We start from the raw sequence: 21,644 nt of genomic DNA, 5'->3' as shown, positions 1-21,644 counted from the left end.
CCAGGAAGGCGGCCGCCTCGGCGGGCCGCGCGCGCGCGCACTCCAGCACCGTTGCGTTCAGCAGGCCCTGCAGCGCCGGGGTCCAGCCGCGGGCGGCCCCGGCCTGCAGGATCTTGGACGGCGTCAGGCCCGACGACAGCCCCGCCGCCTGGGTGAGTGATGGTGGGGAGGGTGTGGGGGAAGGGGCATTCCCTTGCGTGGAGGGTGTGGATGTGTCGAGCATTGTGCTCCGAGCATGAATGGCATGACAGTGGTGCCACACAAAGCCCCTCCCGGTCGCAGCAGACATAGAAAGAAAGCGCAAACACACTCAGACACACCTGGAGGAGGAGGGCGGCCTGCAGCGCGGCGGCGCGCTCCGGCCCGCTCAGCGGGCCCTCCAGCAGCGCCAGCGCCTCTCCGCCCAGTGCGGACATGACGCGGGTGACCGCCGCCGCCGTGGCCGGCGCGGCGCCCGCGCTGCTACCCCGCGGGGAGGGCGCTGGCTGGCCGTAGCTACCCACGCCACTCGGGGCGGCGGGCGCGGACCCGGCGTCGGCGGCCAGGCATGCCTCTGCGGTGAGGGAAGAAAAGATGGGGGGATGTGAGAGGAGAAAGCTTGCTGACGGCACTGGTACGTTATCGATACGGCTGTCTTTTCAGCTTGAGACTCGGCTGCTGCTGCCAGATTGCTGTCTACCAGCACAGCTGCAGAACTGGACCGAGCCAGCGCCGGCCGTGGCCCCTTGCTCCTACCCAGCCCCGCCCAAAACAGGAAACCCAGCCTCACACACTCCTCCCCTCTTCCCTCCCCCAAAAGCAACAAAAAACCCTCACCCGCAAGGGCGGCGACGACACCGAGGGCGACGCGGCGGCGCGGCGCGTCGTCCGCCTTGCGCAGCGCCAGGCGCAGCAGCGCACCCACGGCGTCCAACAGGCCCATGGCTCCGCGCGACCCCGGCAGCCCCGGGATGAGCACAGGGCTGGCGGCCTGGGAGGCCAGCAGGCGCCAGGCGCGCGCGCGGCGCCGCCGCGCCACCACCTCCTCCCTGCCCCCCGCCCCGGGCCGGCTGGCGACGGAGCTGCCGCGCGCGAAGCTGCTGCCCGGCAGCGTCGTGGGGGCCGGGTGGGCGCTGTCGCCGGAGCGGCGCCCGCCCGCTTCGCGCTGCCCCTGCTGCTGGGGGGCCGGGCGGTGGGGGGCCCCCCCGCCAGCGCCTCCAGCGCGCCGAAACGCACCATGTCGGCCTTGTCCCTGTCGAGCGACGAGGGGGGGGGGGGGGGTGGAGCAGGTCACTGAAGGTGCATTAAACGAGTCTAGACATGGAGCATAGGTTGGGGGGCAGCTTGACAGGCTGGCGCCGGGTGGAGGATGGCGCAGAGGCATCGGCGTCGCCCACTTGACGGTAGAGTGCCGGCCTCCTCTTTGAATGCTACCCGCCGGGGTGCCAATACACAAATCTAGAATCTCCCTCTCCACACACACACACACTCCCCGCAACCATCCCAGAACACGCCGACACTCCCGCCCCAAGCCCATACCTGGTGGCCAGCAGGCAGAGCATGTTCCAGAAGGGCGCGCCGTCGCGCGAGATGTCGGCGCCCCGCGCGTCCGAGTGCACCACCTCCGCGCAAAGCCGGGCAAGGGTCAGGCGGGCAAAGGGGTCGGCGAGGTTGATGGGCGAGGGGGGCGTTCCCGCGCCGCCCCCGGGGCTGGCCTGATGAGCGGCGGGGGAGCCCTGGCCAGGCACCAGATTCCCGCTGCCATCCCGTGCCCCAGCCCCCGCCTCGCCACCGCTGTCCTGCGCATACGCCGCGGCCGCCTCGGCCACCATGCCGCCCATCTCCAAGGCAACGGCGCTGGGCTCGCGGGCGGCGACCAGCGCCGCCAGGCCCAGCGCGTGCCGCGCGCCCACGGCGTCGGGCGAGCCCAGGCCCACGAAACAGGCGCGGGAGACGGGGTCCAGCCCCGTGGCCGCGCCACCGGCGCGTACCGCCGCAAACACGCTGTGCTGGAGGGCCCAGTCGGAGGCCGCGCCGCCCTCGCCGCCGTCGGGGGGGCCGCGCGGCGTGGGGCGCTCATCCGCGGCGGCGATGGCCGCCTGGACGCGGGCCAGCAGGAGCTTGCGGGCGGGGGCGCTGGCGCGCGCCGCCGAGGCGAAGAGGAAGAGCAGCGCCCGCTGCAGGCCGGGGTCGAGGTCGGGGCGGGCCAGCAGGGCGGAGGCGTGGTCCAGCACCACCGTCAGCACCTTGTCGTCCACTTTTTTAGACGCTGCGCATGTGTGGAGGGCGAGGGGGCCGGGGGGGTTTGAGTGGGTGGGTCCCTTGGGTGGGTTGGGGGGTATAAAACCATGTCGCCCCCCCAGTCCTCACTCCCTCACTCGTCGCGGGGTCGAAGAGCGTGGGCGTCCCGGCGCTGTTGCCTGACAGGTAGAGGCCCGCCAGGTGGGACAGCGGCTTCACAAGCCGCACGTCCTCCCCCTGGGCGGGGAGCAGGCGGGCCAGGGAGGCCCCCGCCTCGGGGGACAGGTGCTCAAAGAGGAAGAGCAGGCGCAGGGCACTGGCCAACGACGCCTTGGAGGCCTTGTCGTCCGCCTGGGAGGCCACCGTGAGCTGGTGCAGCACATTGCTCAGGCCCAGGGGCTGGAGTGGGGGGGTGTAGGGGGAAGCTGGTATGCCATGGCATGCAGATGGACAGTGTGATCGACTTGCTTACACTCCCACACCCCAAAACCATCTCAATGACTCCAGGCGTGGCCCGCTTCAAGTCCTGCTGGGCAACGATCTGCGCACCTGATCGGTCCCCACTGCAGTGGTGCAGACGTAGCGAGACAAGAGGGGGTCCCGGCCGGCGCCTCTACCCTCGGGCCTGGACTCAGATCGTTGGACAGGCTGGGGCCCGGGTCTACCTCCCACACCCAGGGCCTTGAGGCGGGAGCCCACAGCACTTGTGGCGTCCCGGTACACCGCGGCAGCCATACTGTGATGTAAACACACGCGGAGCTCAGTATGTCACTGGGGTCATCGCGCGTGACGTCACCAGAAAGACCCCAGTGCACTCCGCGCGTCGCGGCTATCCGACGAGAGAAAATACCGACTGTTCGCAATGCGAGTCGTGATGACAATGTAGGGATGGGGAGGGATGCTTCCCCTCCTGCTCAGATCGGTTTGCTAAGAAATCTGGTTCCGTGTTTACCGGGCCAGAACCTCAGCACGAAATCAACTGCGGGAGGGAGCTCGATTGCTCCTTCTTGCATGCTTGAGCTCGTAGGTCGCTGTCATTGTATAGTATCTTATGATTACGGAATCTGTGTTGATCTGCAAATTTGCTCCTGAAAACTGCTGCGAGTCTACCTGAGCAGCGCCGATGGGAAAGCGGAAAAGCGCCAAGCCCCCACCGGCGAAGAGCAAAGCAAAGCTGGATGTAACGTTCGCCTGTCCGTTTTGCAATGCAGGTATGCACACAGAGTTCTATCCCCTTGCACTGATGTGGGAGCAGGGAATGTCCGCTCCACCAGTATTATGCTTGCACCGCCAAAACCTACACAACCACCCATGCAGACAAGAGCGTGACATGCACGATGGACCGGGAACGGGGCGTGGGATCGGTTTCCTGTACTCAGTGCAGTGCAAGCTTTGCGGTGAAGATCCACACTCTGTCAGAGCCCATCGATGTGTACAGGTGGGACCAGGGTGTCCACTGGCTGCCTGTATCGATGGGGCGGCTGAGCATAGGCTCACGCACCCCCTGCAGCCCTTGCTCACACCCCACGCATAACAACGCAGTGACTGGATCGATGAGTGCGAGCGCGTGAACGCTGCATGAGCTGGCAGCTCGACTCAGGCGAGACTTGGCGACACCTCCTCAGGCCCTGCGCTTGGGCCTGCGGGACGGTGATGCTCGCCGGCGGACGGCGCTTGCCCTGTCGCCGGGCGACTGCACGTGCCATCATTGGCATCCACGCACTCCGGGTCCGAGGGCCGCCACCTCTGCCCCGTCAGCGCCAGCCGGATCAGAGCGTGGGCGGTGACCAGGCCTGGCGTCGACTGGCCTATGCCGGCCAGCAGGCCATCCATGCAGCCGCAGAGGGCGTGCAGCCTGTCACAGACTGCCTCCAGTCGGGCCCTGGCCTCCGTCCAGCCCCGGGGCGTTGTTCCGGAGCATCCCCGCTGGGCGGCGGCCGTCCATAGGACTGCCTGCATGGTTAGGGAAGGGGTTCAAGGGATGGCATGGTCCTGGAGCATGCTGCGTCTTGCTCGGCCGGCAGCGGACCTCTTGCGAACACCCAGCATGTGAAGGCACTGCAGACAGCATGCATGGCACAACCCATGCTAGAAAGATGAAGAGGTGGTGGACAGCAGAGGGCGTGCAGTCTGTGCCTGGGGGTGGCGCGGCCTATCTTACTCTTCCAGGCCACTCCACCATTGGGGCGAGTCACCCACCGCCATCCCCAGTCCAAAGTCAGGGACACCCCACACTCCACCCTCACCACACGAAACTGGAACGCGACGTCCCCATTCTCGACTGCCAGCTCAGCACAGGCCGACCGCAGGCCCGCGCAGCGCCCCCGCGCCAGCGCCGCCGCACGGCGCGCGCGCTCCGCCCGCTCCCGGTGCCCCGGCGCGGCGGCCTCCAGGGCCCGGGCCTCACGCTGCGCTTGCTTCGCCCCCCGCGCCAGCTCCGCCAGCGTGCGCCGCAATGTGTCCGCCGACTGGTTCTGCACCGTCTGCAGCTGGCTGGCCTGGGCCTGGAGTGGAGGGGGTTGAGGGAAGGGGGGGGGCGGGGTATCGGCGGGCTGTAGGGGGTGGGGATGCACTGTCGTGACACGAGTCTCACCGTCCTGCAAGATCGGTGGCTCACGGTTGGCCTCCATAATATAGCCAGCACTGTACGCCACGCCCACCTGTACCTCAGGCCCCATATCATTGATGTCCCCGCTCACCACCTCCCCCTCACCCCCCTGGCCGCGCCTTGTCGCAGACGACGGCCCGTCGCGCGATCGTCCTTTCCAGCTCCAGGGCCAGGCGCTCCCCGCGCCGCGCCTCCCGCGCCACCTGGGCGCGCAGCGCGGTCCGCTGCCGGCCAAGCGCCGCCAGGGGGGCCTCCTGGGCACCCCCAGGCTCTGTCGAGGGGCCCGCTCGCCCAGCCAGCTCGGCGCGCGCCGCCGCCAGCGCCAGCTCGGCGTCGCGCCCCGCGGCGGCCAGGGCCTGGGCCCGGAGCCGCTGCGCCGCCAGGCGCTCGCCCAGGCGCCCGACCTCGTCTCGGACGGCACGCAGCGCCTCCTCCCTCTCCCGCTGGTCCGCGAGCAGCAGGCCCAGCGCGGCGCTCACGCTGGCCCCCACCGCCGCCAGCCGCGCATCTGAGGCCCCCGCCGCCGCAAGCAGCCGCTCCAGGTCGGCCCCGTGCCTGGCCGCACAGGCCCGGGCCTCCTCCAGCCTGGGCAGCAGGACAGAGAGGAAGAAGGGGGGTGGTGATACACTTTGTACACGAGGTGCGAGTCTGGTGTGCATCTCCCCCATCAATGTATGCACACAACCTGGCTCTCCTTCCTCCACCGAAAATTACGAGGCTGCCTCACCTCCCCTCCAGCTGGGCGAGGCGGGAGGCCAGGAGGGACTTGCGCTGCTTCGTCGTCGCCCTGCGCCCTGCCAGCCGGCCCTCCTCCCGCGCTGCCCTCAGCCACTGTGCCTGTGGAGGTGGGGGAGGGCAGGAGGAAGGGCTTCAGAGGACCGGCTACCTCTAGGGAAGAAGCAAGACATGAATTCCCTAGGGAAGAGGCAAGACATGAATCCCAATTACCTGCCACCCTTCCAGCCAGACCGCAACCAATGCATGCCACGGCAGGCAGCTTTACCCCGCCACGAACCCTGTCTCACCTGATTGGCGCGGTCGGCCAGGCGGCCCGCGGCCGACGCCCGGCGCGCCTCCTCAGCGCCCGCCACCAGCTCTGCAAGTGTGTCGCGCAGCCCATCAATGCGGCCACCGGGCCCTGCGCGCAACCCCTCCAGGGCGGTCGCCTTCTGCGCCTCGAGCGCGTGCAGCGCTCGGCGGCAGGCGGCCTCCGCCCTGCGCCCGGCGAGCAGCTGGGCCTGCAGGATGCTGTGCCTGTCGTCCTGCCGCTGCAGCCCCCTGGCCTGGGCGCCGAGCCGGCCTTCCAGCTCTGCCGCCTCCCTGTGCACCGGACCCTCCTGCCTGGCGGAGGCACGAGCAGCGCGCGCAGCGTGCACCCCGATCTCACGCCGCGCCTCCACACACGCCCGCCGCAGCCCCGCGAGCTCCCGCCGCGCCGCCGCCAGCTCCAGCGTCGCACCTGGGGCGCCAGGAGGGTCCTCCCCTCGTTCTGTGCGTACTACCATGGCCGCCTGTGCGGCGCGGCGTGCCCCGTCCTGCGCGGCCTCCGCCCGCCGGAGCTCCGCCTCCAGGACGCAGAGCCGGGCGTCGCAGGCACGCACGTCCTCCGCCAACACGGCGGCCTCCGCCTCGGCCGCCACGGCCGCCGCGCGGGAGGCCGCCCCGCGGTCGCCCAGGTCGCGGGTGCGCTTCGCTAATATTCTCAGCGCGCTTTCCCGCATCCTGCTCGTGGCCTCCAGCGCCCTGGCCTCCGCCTCCGCCTCCTCGGCCTCGGCCACGGCCTCCCGCCCGCGCCGGCAGACATTCCTCGCCACGAGCGCCGCCCGCCCTGTCGCCACCTCGCGCCTCGCCGCCAGCTTCAAAGCGCGCGCGCACTCGGCGCGCAGGCGGCGGCGGGGCCCCGCCGTGCTCTCCAGCTCGGCCACCAGGGCGGCCAGGCGGCGCCGCGCCTCGTCACGCGCGCCGCGGACGCTGTCGCGGGCCGCCTCGCCGGACCGCGCGGCCGCCTGCAGGACGTCCAGCCGGGCGCGGAGGTCCACACATGCCAACCGGGCGCGCGCGAGCCGCGCCGCGGCCGCGGCGCCCTCTCGCCGCGCCGCGGAGCCTAGCGACCGTGCCAGACCCGCCTCGTGCTGTGCACGCTGGGCGTCCCCCGCGGCCGAGCGCCGCGCGACCTCCGTGGCGGCCAGGGCGGCGCGGAGCGCCGCCGTGCCGCCGTCCCGCTCCGCATGCGCCCTCTTGGCGGAGGCGAGCTCGGCTTCTGCCTGCTGTAGGGCCACCTCCTCCCGGCTCCGCTCCTGGGCCGCCTGCGCGGCCGAGGCCTGCAGGCGGGACAGCGAGGCCTGGAGGCCTGCCACCTGCTCCTGCACCTCGTACAGCTGAACACCCTGGTCCTGCCGTGCCCTGGAAGCCGCCTGGAGTACGACCACGGGGTTGGGAATGGAGGAGCGGTCTGAGGGAAAGAGTGCTTGCGCTTGGGAGCCATGCGAATACTAGACGCGAAACCTGCTATTGTCCCTGGGGGATCTTGGTGTGTAAATCAGGGCACCATGAATTGATGATGAGTTGGCGTTGCCCTCTGCTCTTTCTACAAAGCCAGCACCGAGAACATCCTCCTCCATGTGGCCTGCCTTGGCGGCGGTGATTGCCTCACGGAGCTCGTCATGGAGGCGGCGCTGTGTCTCTCGCAGCTGTGCCCCGAGGGCAGCTTGAGCCGCTGAGAGGGCTGGGTGCTCCGGAACAAGACCTTGAATGGTCTTCTCGGGTACCTTGACCAGCGCCATGTCGGGACTCGAGCTGGTCATGGCTACGCTGAGTGTTGGGCTGGCGGGTCCCAAGTCAACAATGGGGCATGACCTATTGAATACACGAACTAAACCCCCAGCGATGATCTCAAGAATTTGGCCTTCTCCTGTCTTCTCATAATTGGTTGCCTTTTAGAAATCAGAGGTGCGTCGAGCTATGCGTCGTGGGGGTAAGGACTCGAATAGCGTGCTGCTGTCGATCAGAATCTCTCGTCGTCAATCAGAACACCGTGCCCCCCAATGTATAATCTGGAAGCCCTTCACTGAAGTCTACACATTGGGCAGATACTTGACCGACGAATAATAATTTTTGTAGGATAGTGCGCAGAAAGACAGGCCATTTTCTCGCCGAACCGGGACGAGGATGGCTGCTTTCACTGCCGCTCGACCGGTGTCAGTGACGGGCAGCAGGTCCACTCAGCAATCCCAAACTAGCTTATTCCTGAAACCGAGTGGATTCCACACAGTAGCACAGCGGAGGAACGGCTCCCAAGGTGAATAGATTGGAGGAGCCTGGGTCAGCACGTTCTCACAGGGAGAGCCCAGGCTGAGGTGCCTCTACTAGCAGCAGCTACACCCCTTCACGCGCATGATGCCCAGCAGGAGTAACAGGGCCCAGGCTACAAGACACAAGTCGTGGGCGATGCCTCTGTCTCGGCGTCAGGGCGGAGACCGCGGGCGGGGTGTCGACCGCCCCAGGCAGCGCACGGGGGTCAGTCGTGGTGGTCGACAACTACGACAGCTTCACCTACAACCTGTGTCAGGTGGATGAATTGGATAGACCGGCCGGCCAGGTCAACTCGCAGGAGCCCTCCCCAGGGTGTGTCTTCCCCTGTGGACCCTGTCGCTACAACCTCCCACGCCTGCCACCTTGTCCCTGCAGTACCTGGGCGACCTGGGGTGTGACTACATCGTCCTACCCAACGATGCAGTCAGCGTAGAGACCCTGGCGGCCATGCAGCCGCTGGGCGTCCTGGTGTCCCCCGGCCCAGGTGCCAAAGTAGGGGTATTGACTGGTTGGCTCATGCACAAGGCCATCCTCTTCAACCTGCCCTGCTCACGACCCATCCCTCAGTCTCGCCCGCCCTCCCAACTCACAGGCCGGCCAGAGGACAGTGGCATCAGCCTGGACACGGTGGCCTCACTGGGCCGAGCGGGTGTCCCCGTCTTCGGCGTCTGCATGGGCCACCAGTGCATCGGCCAGGTTTTTGGCGGCAGCGTGGTGCGCGCCCCCACCGGGGTCATGCACGGCAAGACCTCGCTGGTGCACCACCGCGGGGAGGGCCTGTTCCGGGGCCTGCCCAACCCCTTCCGCGCCGCGCGCTACCACTCGCTGGTGGTGGACGCCGCCTCGCTGCCGCCCGAGCTGGAGGTCACCGCCTGGTGTGAGGACGGGACGGTGATGGGGCTGAAGCACCGGGCACTGCCGGGCGTGCAGGGCGTCCAATTCCACCCGGAGAGCGTCATCACCGACAACGGCCTGACCATCGTCCGGAACTTCCTGGACTCGCTGCCGGCCGGTGTCAGGGCCTGAGCGAGCGGAGGAGTGGCCAGAGCACATGCTGTGGACGGGAGGCCCGGCGGTGATCAGTGAAGGGCTCTGCCCCAGACCTGGGTGGTGTCCTGCGGCGAGTGTGGCACCGGAGCGCGCTCACACCCATGGAAACCCCGCTTCCTGGCTGTGTCTGACCCCATGATTTCCAGTGTACAACTGCATCCAGGACCGATGAGCGCCGGCCAGGGTGGTTACTGTCATCCTCAGAATGAGAGGAGTGGGTCAACAGTGCAGCGCTAGCAGCACTTGGCGGCCACGTGGGTGGAGACCTGGGCGCAGTGACTGGTTGCAACCTGCTCCAGGGCAGCCAAGCGTGAGGTCAGGTCAGGTCCTTGTATCTGTGGCAGGCCTCACTCTTCCGCAACCTGCAGCCTGAGCTGGACCTGGCAAGGGGAGGCGAAGCGCGAATGCAGCCCGTCAGCGGCACGCCACGCGTGGTTTAGACCCCGAACGCACAGGCACCTCCCGCCCCTCCCTCTTTTCCCCCCAAGCAGCTCGTCTGCCTCGCTCTCCTCCATCCACGCACCACACCTTCCCATCTCCTTTCCCTTTCATTCACCTTGAGCGGGGCTACCAGGCCCTTGTCGTTCACGGTGAGCTCCACCAGGGGACCTGTCACCAGCTCCCGCAGCTGGCGGTCCAGGTTGGGCCGGGTCTCCTCCTCGAACACGCCGCGCGCGTAGAGGGGCACGCTGCCCACGCTGAGGCTTGGCTCGCGCAGCAGGCGGCCCAGCGCGGGGTGCAGGGTCAGCAGGCCCAGCAGATCGCGCAGCGTGCATGTCGGGGGCGCGGTCATGGGCACGCCCGCGCTGCAGACCGGGCAGGCGGGGTCCCGCTCGTACTGCGTGGTCAGCGTGTAGACGCCATCCACGCCAGAGTACCTGGATGAGCAAGAGATTGGGAAGGGAAAGCCGCACAATGAGTCAAGCAGGGACGATAAAGGTAAGACACGGGGGGAAAGGGGGGAAAAGCGCGGAAGACGGGTGGCTTCAACACCTGGCGATCTGCGCAAGGGGGGCTCCCAGGGCGAGCATCAAGGCAGCTCCATGTTGCTGCGGACCGACCGTCTATGGCCCACAGGAAAGCAAGTGTGTCCCAACCCCCCTTGTTATTCTGCTCTCCCCTAGGACCCTGCACGCGCACATGAGGTAGTTGTCCAGCCCCGTGGATGCCAGGGTGACCAGCTTCAGGGTCTCCAGCGCGCAGCTGGCCGCCACGATGGCATTGGTGGAGGCGATGGCGGGGATGATGTTCTTCACCACGCCCTGGGTCAGCTGCAGCGTCACCCCCTGCACAAGAGTCGCGCAAAGGCAAGAGGTTGGCGGAGAGAGGAGTGTGCTAAATGCTCCCAGCCGACTGCTGGAGAGTACTCTGGGGCCCAGCTTCCCGGCCAGCATTCAGCACATGGGCCACCACACCTCCAGAATCCACTCTGCACACCTGGATGCCAAACTCCTTGGCCCGCTCCTGCGCCCTGGCAAACATCCAATGCATGTGCGCCTCGATGTCTGCAAGGTGCTCACAGAGGGTGGGGTCTTACATACTGAGGACAGACCAGCGGGGGGGCCTGTCGGAAACGAGCTACATTCTTTTTATGCCGACAATCATTGCAACTCACGTGCCGGGCTGATGGTGATGACCATGCCAGAAAGTCGTATTCAACCCCCCCCCAAAACACTCACCTGGGTCAAAAGCCGTGTCTTGGTGTTCACGTGGCCACAGGATGATCTTGGCGTACTCTATGCAGTGCGCCGGGGATCTACGTGAGACGGAGGTGAACGAAGGTAGGATGATGGTTGCTCTCTCAAAGCATTGCGACTTGCTCTTACAACCATCAGCTGCCCAATGGCCGTCCATGCACACTCAAAAGGTCCCGGCGATGCATCATGCAAGCACCCATTTTTGCGCAATCCTGCAAGTACGTAACATTCTCAATCCCCACCCACCAATTGTACTCACCGTGGCGTCTCAGCGATGGTGCACAAGGGAAATTTGGTCTGTGGGGGAAAGAGCCATAGCGTGCAATCAAAGCAAGGGGTGACCCCCGGCAGGAGCACGCGGGCGTGACCCCGGAGACCCTCGGTGCCGCCGTCCACCAGCGGTTTCACGGTGGCCAGGTCTGGGGTGCCGTCTGGGTTGTAGGCTGTGAGATGGATTTTGAGAGGGAGCAAATGCGTGAGTCCTCAAGCAGGTTGGGGGCCTTGACACATTTAAGAGAATGGCGAGGTCCGCAGCACTTCAACGCGGTCATCAGGGAATTGGCAGGGACACCCCTGCCTGGGCCTGTTAGCCAGTTCCTGATTGCTGCGAGGGCTGACCCACATTCAGAATCCCTCATGTCCGCCCTGCACTACCCTCCCTCCCTCATGCCTCCCTCTCAATACATGCAAGGCCTGAACTCACACAGGAAGCTGCAGGCGACGGCGTTCATGTGCCGCCGAGCCTCCAGCGAGTCCAGGCCGAGGACGATGACATGAAACTGGGCGTAGAAATCCAGGCCCTTGTCCTGCAAGGAAAGAAGGCACATTTCTGGCATGAGGGGGGGGGATGAGAGGTTCCCATCGTCTGCCTCCTTCCAGTGAGACTCTATCTGGACCTGCCAGACCCAGACTCACGACCCAATTCTCCCCAGACACCCACCAACACCCCACCCACCTGGATCATGGCATGGTGGGGGGTCACCGTCAGCCCCGCCACGCGCTGCATGGTGCGGGCCGCCGCCACCTCGGCCTTGCTGCGCCCCACGTCGGCGGTGCGGAAGAGGAACTGGCGGTTGAGGTTGGTGATGTCGATGGTGTCCATGTCGATCACGTCGATGGAGCCAAACCCAGACAGCGCCAGGTCCTTGAGCAGCTCGCAGCCCAGGCCCCCGGCGCCCACCACCAGAATCCTGGGCAGGGCGATGCGGGATGGGGTGGAGGGTAGGTGGGGGCCCAACGAGCGGCCAGGCTGGGCAGGGTGCAAACCTCGCCTTCCCCAGGGATCATGCAGCTCATGGCTGCTGGGAGCGTGGTGGCAGTCCCAGCCAAGCTCCAAACCCGACGCCGTGCACCGCACCGGCAGTCATCGTGCAGGAAGTCACGGAGCTCGGGGCCCGGCTCGAAGCCTGGGCCCACGAAGCGGCCGGGGCGGGTGAGCAGGTTGTCCAGGCCAGACCATCGTCCCTCTGGATGGTTCATCCCGCCTCACGATACCCTGAGACGCTGCTGACCGTGCTCAGGATCCTGGCAAAGACGGCATGCTCTCCTGCCGTGTGGGTCCCAGGGATGTGATCATGCGGAGGCTGGTCACCTCGAAGCGAAATGATTGCAATCACAGGTCGCCCTGAATTACACACCTTTGGGCTTGATGATGGCGACTCGTCTCTGTGATGGGCGGAGCAGCGATCAGAGGGGTTCGGCAGGGGTCCTCATCAGCATGGTGGCCTACTGGGGCGCCTCGACTTCCGTGTATGAGCACACATGTCAGCAAGTAGGGTGTCTCCGGCAGTCCTCCCTCTGCAATGCTGAAACCTCTCTGTCATTGTTGTCGAAGTTGCAGTACAGTCCATCTGAGACAAGGGCAGGCGTCATGGAAACAGTAGCATTGATCTTGCAATATTATGATGATGGGCAGGATAGGTGAAAGGGCGAGGGTGGGTTCTGACAGGTTCTGGCTGCAGGGGCAGCCGGGAATGTGAAGGGGAGGCACGTACACTACTTCAAGGGGTTCCCATCAGCTGGGAAACGCAAGCATCAAAGCCCTTAGTCTGCCGTCACTGCGCCTGGGAACACCGACGCGACGTCAATGGGGGCCACCGCGGCAGTGGAGGCCTGGCAGCGTCCGAAGAAGGGTGCTACCAGGGCCTCGTTGGCCGTCATGCCTGAGTTGTAGGGATGGATGTGGGCCTTGAACCTGTGATGAAGGGGGGGGAGGGGGGAGGGGTTGAGAATGACAGAAATACCTGAATCTAGCAGCCACGTACTCGGCCCAGCAGCCACTCATATGAGCCATGCATGCAGCCCAGTGACCCAGCTGCTCACAACATGCGGTAGCGGCGGATGGGGCGGTACCACTTGCGGTTGACCCCAAAGTTACGAAGACGGTGGCTCTTCTCGCCGCTCTTCTCCTCCTTGTGCCCCGTCTGCCTCGCCAGGTTGGCCTTGTTCATCTCCTGCGAGGGCATAAAACGGCAGGGGAGTGAGGTAATGGAACAGACTCAAGATGCCAGGATGGCCAAAAAGCGAGGTCCATCATCGCTCCTGCCTGCCTTCAATGTCTCACCCCTTGCACTGCCTTGCTGGGAGCAAGCAGAGGGAGCAGGCACCCTCCGGCATGCAGTTGCATGCCGGACCGATAGCTTGGCCCCCAGGTCCCCTCTGCTGTCGCCCAAGCCCCTTCCCCTTCACTGGCGGGCAACACAACAGCAGGCACAGTACCTGCAGGCTCTCTGCTCGGTCCAGGGTTCCGTACAGGTTGTTGGTGCCAGTCTCGCTGGCCGCGGCAAAGGAGGCCTTGACCTTCACGCCCGTGCAATGGAACACGAGGCTGATGAAGGCATTTACCAGGTCCTCGTCATGCTTTGGCCAGACCCTGCGGCCCCGGCAAAACACATGGTAGGAGCTGACGCGTGTGCTTTCAGTCAGGACCTTGGCACACCACACCGCGCCGAAAGCAATCACCCCTGGGGGCTCTCTGTTTGACCTGTACCCACTCCCACCTGTTGTCCAGGGCCATCCCCACAGAGAGCAAGATGTGAAACACATCCCCCTTGCGCCGCCAGAAGTTCCTGTGAGTGATTTCGATGATGGGGAAGAAGGAATCGAGTCGTCATCCTTAATGGGTGGCACGCCCTGCGCACTGTGAGCAGGGGCGCCACCGAGAGGCACCTTTACGCTCACGAGTCTCCAGTTCCCTTTTCAACTGGGTTGGCAACCTGCCAGAGGTGCCAGCCCCTCTCAAGATAGTTGCGCTTGCGAATTCATGCCATGCAGCCCCTCCCACTCTGTAGAATCCAATCGCTCACCGGTACAGGCTCTCCACGGGGCTCATGCTGACAGCCTCGATGTTGTCCCCCTTGGCCTGGGGGTTTGCCAGGGGATCATCCAGGGCTGCACGGGCAGGAAAAGGGGGATGTTGTCTGCATGCCTGTGAACTCCTCTGGAATGCTCAGTTGCAAGTGATGCCAGCAGAGGCATGGCATGCTGCACGCTGTGTTCCCTGGCAATTCCAGGCCACGAACCTTGCAAATCCCTCTGGAGCAAGGCGCCACACCCTCCCTTGCCTGGACCAAGTGGGTAGCCCCACCCCCAACGAACCCATCCATACCACCCCCTCACCAAAGCCAGACTCCTTCATCAGGCGGCGCGTGGCGTTGTTCAGGCGCGGGATGCGCTTGCTGGCGCCCAGCACCACGCCCGCCGGCGCCTCCGTGAAGGACTCGTCTGACACCACGGGGAAAGCGCCCACAGGCGTCTGCTTCACCCGGAATTTGTTCTTCAGCTTCGTGGGCAGCAGGTGCCAGGCGTGGCTGGCGCGCCCCACCGCGCCCGTGCTCGTCTGCAGGGGCACCGTGCGGTTGATCCCGGGGTGGGTGCCCTCCCGCGAGGGGAACACCACCTCCTTGGCCGCCACCACGTGCTTGATGCGCTGGAGCACGCCCTTGTACTCAGTGCCGCCCGTGGACTCCGCCAGCCGCTCGTCGAAGATGGCCACGCCGTAGTCGATGATCTTGAACTCCACCTGGGGGCCCAGGGGCAGCATCTCGCCCGAGGCGCTGCAGGTGAAACCACGCACAGGCTTCACCCTGCGGTGGGAGTGGCGCTCCGGCAGGTCGGCGTCCGCGGCGTTGAGCTTGGCCGCCGCCGAGGTGCCGCCCGCAGGCTCGCCCGCGGAGCTGGTGGGGGAACCCGGGGCGGGGTCGCTCCCGCTGCTCTCCGCCTGCCGCAGCGAATCGAGGCTCTTCGCCGTCTGCTCCTCTGCCACATCCGTGAACACACTGTGGAAGGTCGCCGGTGTGACATGAGCGAGCAGGGAAGCATGATGAGAAGAAGGGATGATGCCCACAAGAGGGCCAGGCACCCCAAGCCCCAGCTTGCTCGGATTATCGCGCGGGGGGGAAAGTGGATTATAACCCCAGCACACACAGCGGCACATGCCTCACCGAGGGTAACACTCCATGATGTTCCGCATGCCCAGGTCAGCGTGGTGGAAGCCCAGCTTGCGCTGCGCCGCAGCCAGTGCAGAGAAGGACTGGGAGGCGGGGGAAAGGAGGGAGAGGACATTGGAGGGCGAGGCGGCAGGCTCTGAGGACCCGTGTGATTTGTGGCATGCTAACAAAACCAGCTGATCTTCCAGTTTACCCACAGTAACGATCAGGGGCTTGGCTCACCTGGTACAGCATTTCCCGGACATAGTGTATGTTGTGGAAATCGGGCTCCAAGAGACGCTTGTGCACCTCCCAGCCTGCGATCACGCAAATGGCACTGAGTGGCAAGGTGCAGTGAGGAGCACCCGGCCGACATCACGACATTGAAGCAAGCAAAGGCCCGCAACACACGATCAACAGAGTAGTGCCCAGCCATACCAGTGCGCAGTCCCTGCCTACCCTGCAGCTTCTCCATGGTCATGCCGGTGAAGGTGACTCGGTCATTGGCCTCCACGACGACGCAGTCATAGACACGCATAAAACCGGGCAGCGTCCCGTCCTCATTCTGCAGCGCCACTCGCATCTGATGTGATGGCAGGGAAGTGGGGATAAGCTTACATGCTTGCACTCCTGCTCCATGAGACTCAAAACCCCAGGTGCTCGTGCTCAAGCCACAGCAATCCAACCCTCAGCAAACCTGAATGCCGATCTCCCATTCTCGTTCCCCGCCGATCCAGACGACTGGACTGTTGAGGATCTTGTGTCCAAGATCGGCGTGGGCCACCTTGATCACTTTCCCAGAGGGCGTGCCATCGGAGCGCACCAGCTCGAAGACTCGTGCCTTCAGGATGAGGGGAGGATTTTGCAGTGACCGTTGGTGAGCATTAACCAGTAACCTCCCGGCAGGACTGCACTCATAGAGTGCATTGGACGCCCTTCAAACCCCCAGCATGGTACAAGCGTCTCATATTCCACATACCTGGACTCCTGCCCCCAGAAGGCGCCCGAACTTGACCCCTTCCCACAACTCTTGGCCCTCGCGAATGGTCATTCCTGCAGGCAGCAGCACCGCCCCAGGCTCCAAGCTCTTATCCATGGCGTCGTTGAGCTCCGCTACATCCCCATCACCGATAGGAGTGTTCCTGGGTTGAAGTTTTCGCCTGTCGATGGAGAAGGATGGAAGAGACGACATGCTGCGGCCTTTGTTGTCAGGCTACGGCGTTTCTGTCGACGACGGGAAACAGACTCCTACACTTTGGAAGGACGTTTGCTGGAGAAGAAGACTGTGCGGAGAAAGTTTGAAACCGGTAACGTCAGTGGCCTGTCAATATCTCCGGGAGCACTGGGGTCTGTTGCCGCTGCTGAGAACCTAGGTAAAATCGACGTCCGGAAACACACTACACAACAGGGGTACACTCTCTTGAGTAGTGAACTAATGTTGTGCGCCTGATACATGACTGCACCAATTACTAAATTTCAGCCAATTTATCATCTAGAGGTTGCGCGGCTTAGTTCCAAAACTGTCGAGTTCCTCTCCTGAGTGTACACGTCGACGATGACATTCTTCGGGTACGGCGTGGTGCTGAATGACTTGCCGATTCCTTTATGTAAGATAGATGCTTGTGTAAGCATCATTGGACACGCGAGAGGGACAGAGTGGTGATGGGTCTGGGGTCACAGTGTTTATGCTTGACCTGAGGCCCCTCCTCTGTCTCACACAGGCGCCCCAGAAACCCCTCAGACCTACCCGATGACTCCCCAGACCTCAGTCTGGTGATGGCGTTCGTCACAGGGGTGGGAGGCCTGTCGGCCTACTTCAGCAAGCGCAGCATCCCAGGGGTGAGAGGGCCTTGAGCGGTGCTGAGTTGTCTGCAGGGTAAAGAAGGGAAGCATGAGGCATTCGATGCGGGTCTATCTCAAGGGTGTATGTCATCACAGAGGGTCTCATGAGCTTGACAACGGGGATGTGCATGCCGTGGCATCGTGCTAAAGGGCTTGTGTTCGCGACGCATGCCTGCAGTCTCATCCAGATTGATGTCAGGGGCGTGTGAGGCTTGCCGCGGCCCGCCTTGGTCGGGGGCCTTGCTGGAGTCTGCTTTCCCTTCATCAATTGCTCGCAGTTGGTGACCGGGCTGGGACTTGGCGCTGTGTTTGCCGTCGGTGGGTACTGGGTGACGACCAACCAGCCGGAGAAACATCAGGCGGCACACCAGATGTCCCTGATCTCGTCAGTCCTCTTCGCAGGGGCCATGGGGTACCGGGCCTCTGCCAACCCCTACGTGAGTGACGTCGTGTCTTGTGAACTCCTGCATCCCGCGGGCCTGGTATCCTCATATGCATGGGTGCAGGGCCTGCAGTTGTTAACAGCAGGACATGACGACCCGCTCCCGCCCATCCTCGTGACCCTCCTCGCCCCCCAGGCCGGCCCTGGGGGAAACATGCTGGCAGCCCTGGGCATCATCTCCTCCGCCTATCACCTGACCAAGATGCTGGAGTGGCAGGCCTACGAACAGCAGCGCATCGAGGCGGCCAGCAGGCTGCTTGCGCAGTACCAGACCGGCACGGTACCGCATCAGGACGGCGAGGCGGGACCCATCATGCCACCCAGGCGACCCGCGCCCCCCGGGGGGTTTTAGCTTGTGGCGGTGAATCGAGCTTGTGAAGGAGCGGTTGCGGAAGCTTTGCACAGCCCATCCTAATTGCTTTCAAACTTGAGGGCTAACAGCGTAGACCCCATCGCGGTGGCAAACTCTCCCTTCAACCTTATGGAACTACAACCTCCGTCTTCCTGGACCAGCAGCACTGGGTAAAGGATGATGCTCACGCCAAGCACATGGTTCTTGCCCTCAGTCTAGCGCAGTGTCTGCCATGTTTGAGCTGGAACTGGGACAGTTACCTACTTCGGTTGGAAAAGAGCATGGCAGACGGCTTGGACCGCCTCGTTTTGGTGGAATCGCTGTTCTCAGATGATTCAGTTCCTGGGATCTCCATACAGAGGAGATCAACGCGGCGACAGCTCATAACCCCTTGCGCGCCCTGCCTGCAGAGATGGCCGCATGCAGACGCGAAAGGCTGCGCATCCGTTGTCTCTGTCGTACTTCAGAGCCTGGGCAATGTCATGTGTTTTGTGAACGAGCGTACCCGGCGAGGGCTCATCAAACCCACACTTTCAGCTTTCACCTGCGGTTCCTCCGAACCACCCCCTAGCCTTTCGCTCTTGTGAGGCAGCCCCAAACCTCTGCCATCCCTTGGAACAACTTTGTTGAGTATATTTCCAAAGCGCCACCCCTTTCCCGGGCACGATCCCGTCCTCTGTTCTGGGAGTGTCGGGGTGCGTGGCCAAACCCTGATGGCCCTGCACCGGGATGTGCTCATCCTCACGCACCTGGCCCTGTGGGCCCAGCTCGGGGTGCTCACCCGCATCTTCTTCAGCAAATTCTTCGTGCTGGGATGCTCTGGCCAGTGGGGCCCTTGCCTGACGGGTGGGACCTACTACGGGTCCCTGCCCCCCAACCTCCTGGGCAGCCTGATCATGGGAGCCCTCGTGTCCTCCTCGGTGGTGGGCTTGAGCACGCCCAAGGAGGTGACCCTGCTCCCCGCCAGCCACCCCTGGCAGAAGAACATCCCGCTGCACATTGGCACGTGTTTGGGGGGGAGGGGGCTCCAGCGATTCAGGCTCATGGGTTGAGGCTGTGCAGCGAGCGCCCGAGGGTCGGTGTTCTACACTACCCCTGGCATGCGGCGAGTGCCTGGCATGCATGCTCGCTTGCAACCCTGAAGAGGCGCCGGCTCCCATTCCTGGGCCATCTGCGGACCACTCTCCGGCCTCCGTTCAACGCCCTGCTCCCCTGTGCCCCCTCCCACTACTCCCCAGGCTTGCGCACGGGATACTGCGGGTCCCTGACCACCTTTGGGACCTGGCAGGTGGAGCTGATGACGGAGGCCATCAGCCTGAACCAGTGGGTGAATGCCATCATGGCCTACATTGTGGGCCTGGCTGCCAGCCTCATGGCCTACATTGTTGGCTGCCACATTGCGCTGGGAATCGACAGGTGGGGAGGAGGAGAACAGTGTGGAGCCTGGGCAGGCTGTGAACGCCGTGCGGGAGCGGGAACTTCTGCACCTCCTGCATCCATGGCGCGTTGAATGGATGTGCATGGTTTGGCCGGGGTATAAGGCAGAACCTATGCTGCCCTTCGTCCGCTCGCCTCCCTGCCAAGTGCACCGCCACTCCCCCACACGCCACCTGAGCTGTCCCTCACCAACCCTCCCCGAGTGTTAACCCCACACAGGTACTTGCTGCCTGAGCGGGAGGACGTGCTGGCCCAGGAGGCCGCCTTCCTCGCCGAGGAGGTGGCCGCCGAGCGCGGGCGCCGCCCCCCGCGCATCAGCCCCTCCCAGGCCGAGGAGCTGGAGGTTGACCTGGACCTGCCCCGCATCTCCTCCGGCCCCTACCCCGCCGACCCCGCGCTCGCCGACGGCACGCCCAAGGCGGTCCTGGGCGCGGAGGAGGGCGCGCCGGGGCCCCAGCCCCGCCCGTGGGCGAGGTGGCGCGGCAACCGCACGCACGCCGCGACCGCGCTGGCCCTGGCGGCCCTCACCGCTGGCTGGGCGGTGGGCGCCGGGCTGGAAAGGGAGCACACCTGGATCCGGACCGCTTTCTTCTCCGTTCTGCTGGGCGTGCCGGGGTATGGCGGGAGGGGCTGGGGCGGTCTGGGGGAGCTGCCGGGGCGGTCTGAGGGAGCTGCCGTGACTGTCTTTGGCAGGTTTGGGCCGCCGCATCAGCGACAGAGCCTCAGCCTGGCAGGCGCTGGCGGCCTCTCTTTCTTCTGCAGGCGCCAAATTCTCCGGAGGGATGGGAGTCGCAGCGCAGTCGCCGCCTGTAGCCGCGCGTCCCTTGCTCCGCCAACCGAACACACCCACCTTCCCATGACCATTCTCCTATCTCACCAGGTGCTGGCTGCGCTGGTTCCTGGCGCAGCAGCTCAACTACAGGCAGTCCAGCCGGTGCCCGTGGTACCCGACGGGCACGCTGGCGGCCAACATGCTCGGCACGGCCACCAGCTTCGCCATGGCCGCCACCCAGGCTCGAGCCGGGCTGGGGTACTGGGGCGCGCTGCTCACCAGCGCCGTCCAGACCGGGTTCTGCGGCGCGCTGACCACGGTTTCCACCCTAGTGGCAGAGGTACGGCGAGGAAAGGGGGAGTGTGGTGTGGCTGGTGGTTGGGTGGGCCAGGCGGATCTGCCTCGGTCAAGGGTCCCAGACTAGTCCTCCAAGCATGGACTTCCTTGCTTGCGGCACTCGCACGCTCCCCTTCGCCCCCCTCATCTCCCTCCTTCCTCCCTCTCCATCCCCATGCAGATCGTGAAATTCTCTGCGGTCTACCCCGACCAGTTCCACGCCTACACATACACCCTGCACTCGCTGGTGGGGGGCGCCCTTCTAGGCATCGCCGTCTACGGCGGGGCCTACTGGTCGCAGTGAGATGTTGCTGCATGGATGCAGCCGCTCCCGGCCTCGCTGCTCGCACTTAAATGCATCTGACGAGGGAGGAGCCTCCATGCCCATGTGCATGCCGATGCCTGGAAGCGCCCTGGCGAGTGCAGGGCTGGCCCCTCCACGCATCCCGCCCATCGTCACATCATGATAATGGCTGTGCACTCCCCACCCAAGCCCGTGATACTGTAATCGGGGGGTTCTTGCGCCCCTGGACCCTCAGACCATGGGGAGCCGCCAGTCATGTTGGGGATCAGAGTTACATGCACCGGGTAGCAGCATCCTCCCACACCTCACACCTCTCCCTGCTAGTGCGACAGACGACAGCACACTCAGCCCCCCGGCGGCATGAACTCCTGCACCAGGCTCCGCCCCGACACCACGCCCGTGGTAGCCACCAGGAAGTCGCAGGGGACGCGCCGCTGCGCGGCCAGCCAGCGAAGTGCCGCCACCTCGGCCGCCGTCACGCCGCCGACGTAGACCACCAGGACGAGGGGGCGGCGGGCGCCCGTCCCCAGGTCGACGCCGGCGGGGGCCGCCCCGCCGCCGCCCAGCAGCGGGCCCCGGTCTGTGCGCGTGGTCGGCTGGCCTTCGGGCCCCACGCCCTGCGCCAGCTCGGCGGTCGGGCCGGGCAGCGCGCCCAGAGCGGCCTCCACGCCGCCCCACCCGCTCCCGCTCAGCGCGGCCTGCACGACGCGCACGCTGAGCGGCGCGTACCCGGCGTATGTGAAGTGGATGTCCGGGGTCGCGTCGGCGCCGGCCCCCTCCTCCTGGGCCAGCAGCCCAAAGGCTTCACGCACCAACGGGAATGCCGAGCGTCTGCTCTCCCTCCG

The 21,644-nt window shown here is 65.1% G+C and overlaps 9 protein-coding genes across 9 annotated transcripts in view; 4 read left to right on the top strand and 5 right to left on the bottom strand.

The window, feature by feature from the left end:
* F751_5212 (hypothetical protein) overlaps window positions 1–2,955 on the bottom strand; it is a gene marked incomplete at both ends in the record, with an annotated part of 6,850 nt that extends 3,895 nt beyond the window's left edge. The window contains 9 exons of the mRNA XM_011402811.1: window positions 50–148; window positions 321–397; window positions 509–553; window positions 817–970; window positions 1,216–1,231; window positions 1,519–1,988; window positions 2,085–2,248; window positions 2,358–2,619; window positions 2,770–2,955. Coding sequence (XP_011401113.1) covers window positions 50–148; window positions 321–397; window positions 509–553; window positions 817–970; window positions 1,216–1,231; window positions 1,519–1,988; window positions 2,085–2,248; window positions 2,358–2,619; window positions 2,770–2,955 — 1,473 coding nt within the window. The remainder of the gene's footprint in view (window positions 1–49; window positions 149–320; window positions 398–508; window positions 554–816; window positions 971–1,215; window positions 1,232–1,518; window positions 1,989–2,084; window positions 2,249–2,357; window positions 2,620–2,769) is intronic.
* A 388-nt stretch (window positions 2,956–3,343) lies between these two features.
* F751_5211 (Transcription elongation factor 1-like protein) lies at window positions 3,344–3,802 on the top strand (the record flags this gene model as incomplete). The annotated part of the gene is made up of 3 exons (XM_011402810.1): window positions 3,344–3,431; window positions 3,538–3,658; window positions 3,763–3,802. 3 exons carry the CDS (start codon window positions 3,344–3,346, stop codon window positions 3,800–3,802), a joined length of 249 nt encoding a protein of 82 aa, XP_011401112.1.
* A 1,127-nt stretch (window positions 3,803–4,929) lies between these two features.
* F751_5210 (hypothetical protein) lies at window positions 4,930–7,632 on the bottom strand (the record flags this gene model as incomplete). Its single annotated transcript, XM_011402809.1, has 6 exons — window positions 4,930–5,052; window positions 5,233–5,413; window positions 5,556–5,665; window positions 5,920–6,287; window positions 6,951–7,280; window positions 7,575–7,632. 6 exons carry the CDS (start codon window positions 7,630–7,632, stop codon window positions 4,930–4,932), a joined length of 1,170 nt encoding a protein of 389 aa, XP_011401111.1.
* A 643-nt stretch (window positions 7,633–8,275) lies between these two features.
* F751_5209 (Anthranilate synthase component II) lies at window positions 8,276–9,166 on the top strand (the record flags this gene model as incomplete). The annotated part of the gene is made up of 3 exons (XM_011402808.1): window positions 8,276–8,344; window positions 8,516–8,624; window positions 8,733–9,166. 3 exons carry the CDS (start codon window positions 8,276–8,278, stop codon window positions 9,164–9,166), a joined length of 612 nt encoding a protein of 203 aa, XP_011401110.1.
* A 371-nt stretch (window positions 9,167–9,537) lies between these two features.
* Window positions 9,538–12,366, bottom strand: F751_5208 (NEDD8-activating enzyme E1 catalytic subunit; the record flags this gene model as incomplete). Its single annotated transcript, XM_011402807.1, has 9 exons — window positions 9,538–9,570; window positions 9,747–10,068; window positions 10,331–10,476; window positions 10,628–10,695; window positions 10,870–10,946; window positions 11,147–11,330; window positions 11,591–11,693; window positions 11,843–12,077; window positions 12,245–12,366. The coding sequence occupies 9 exons, from the start codon at window positions 12,364–12,366 to the stop codon at window positions 9,538–9,540; spliced, it is 1,290 nt and encodes a 429-aa protein (XP_011401109.1).
* A 564-nt stretch (window positions 12,367–12,930) lies between these two features.
* Window positions 12,931–16,410, bottom strand: F751_5207 (hypothetical protein; the record flags this gene model as incomplete). The annotated part of the gene is made up of 11 exons (XM_011402806.1): window positions 12,931–13,081; window positions 13,210–13,340; window positions 13,606–13,759; window positions 13,887–13,955; window positions 14,193–14,277; window positions 14,506–15,164; window positions 15,330–15,418; window positions 15,558–15,631; window positions 15,774–15,897; window positions 16,012–16,155; window positions 16,294–16,410. 11 exons carry the CDS (start codon window positions 16,408–16,410, stop codon window positions 12,931–12,933), a joined length of 1,797 nt encoding a protein of 598 aa, XP_011401108.1.
* Window positions 16,411–17,090: 680 nt separating this feature from the next.
* F751_5206 (UPF0136 membrane protein) lies at window positions 17,091–17,950 on the top strand (the record flags this gene model as incomplete). Its single annotated transcript, XM_011402805.1, has 3 exons — window positions 17,091–17,153; window positions 17,435–17,593; window positions 17,735–17,950. The coding sequence occupies 3 exons, from the start codon at window positions 17,091–17,093 to the stop codon at window positions 17,948–17,950; spliced, it is 438 nt and encodes a 145-aa protein (XP_011401107.1).
* Window positions 17,951–18,663: 713 nt separating this feature from the next.
* F751_5205 (hypothetical protein) lies at window positions 18,664–20,799 on the top strand (the record flags this gene model as incomplete). The annotated part of the gene is made up of 5 exons (XM_011402804.1): window positions 18,664–18,958; window positions 19,189–19,366; window positions 19,607–20,080; window positions 20,268–20,499; window positions 20,677–20,799. 5 exons carry the CDS (start codon window positions 18,664–18,666, stop codon window positions 20,797–20,799), a joined length of 1,302 nt encoding a protein of 433 aa, XP_011401106.1.
* A 344-nt stretch (window positions 20,800–21,143) lies between these two features.
* The window catches only part of F751_5204 (Vacuolar protein sorting-associated protein 33-like protein), a gene marked incomplete at both ends in the record, with an annotated part of 4,820 nt that continues 4,319 nt past the window's right edge, over window positions 21,144–21,644 (bottom strand). The window contains 2 exons of the mRNA XM_011402803.1: window positions 21,144–21,233; window positions 21,414–21,601. Of these exons, the coding sequence (XP_011401105.1) occupies window positions 21,144–21,233; window positions 21,414–21,601 (278 nt within the window). The remainder of the gene's footprint in view (window positions 21,234–21,413; window positions 21,602–21,644) is intronic.

This window comes from Auxenochlorella protothecoides (assembly GCF_000733215.1).
Source record: "Auxenochlorella protothecoides strain 0710 unplaced genomic scaffold scaffold6, whole genome shotgun sequence".
NCBI lineage: Eukaryota > Viridiplantae > Chlorophyta > Trebouxiophyceae > Chlorellales > Chlorellaceae > Auxenochlorella > Auxenochlorella protothecoides.
Note: the sequence above shows the minus strand (reverse complement) of the source record. Positions and strands in the feature narration are given on the sequence as shown.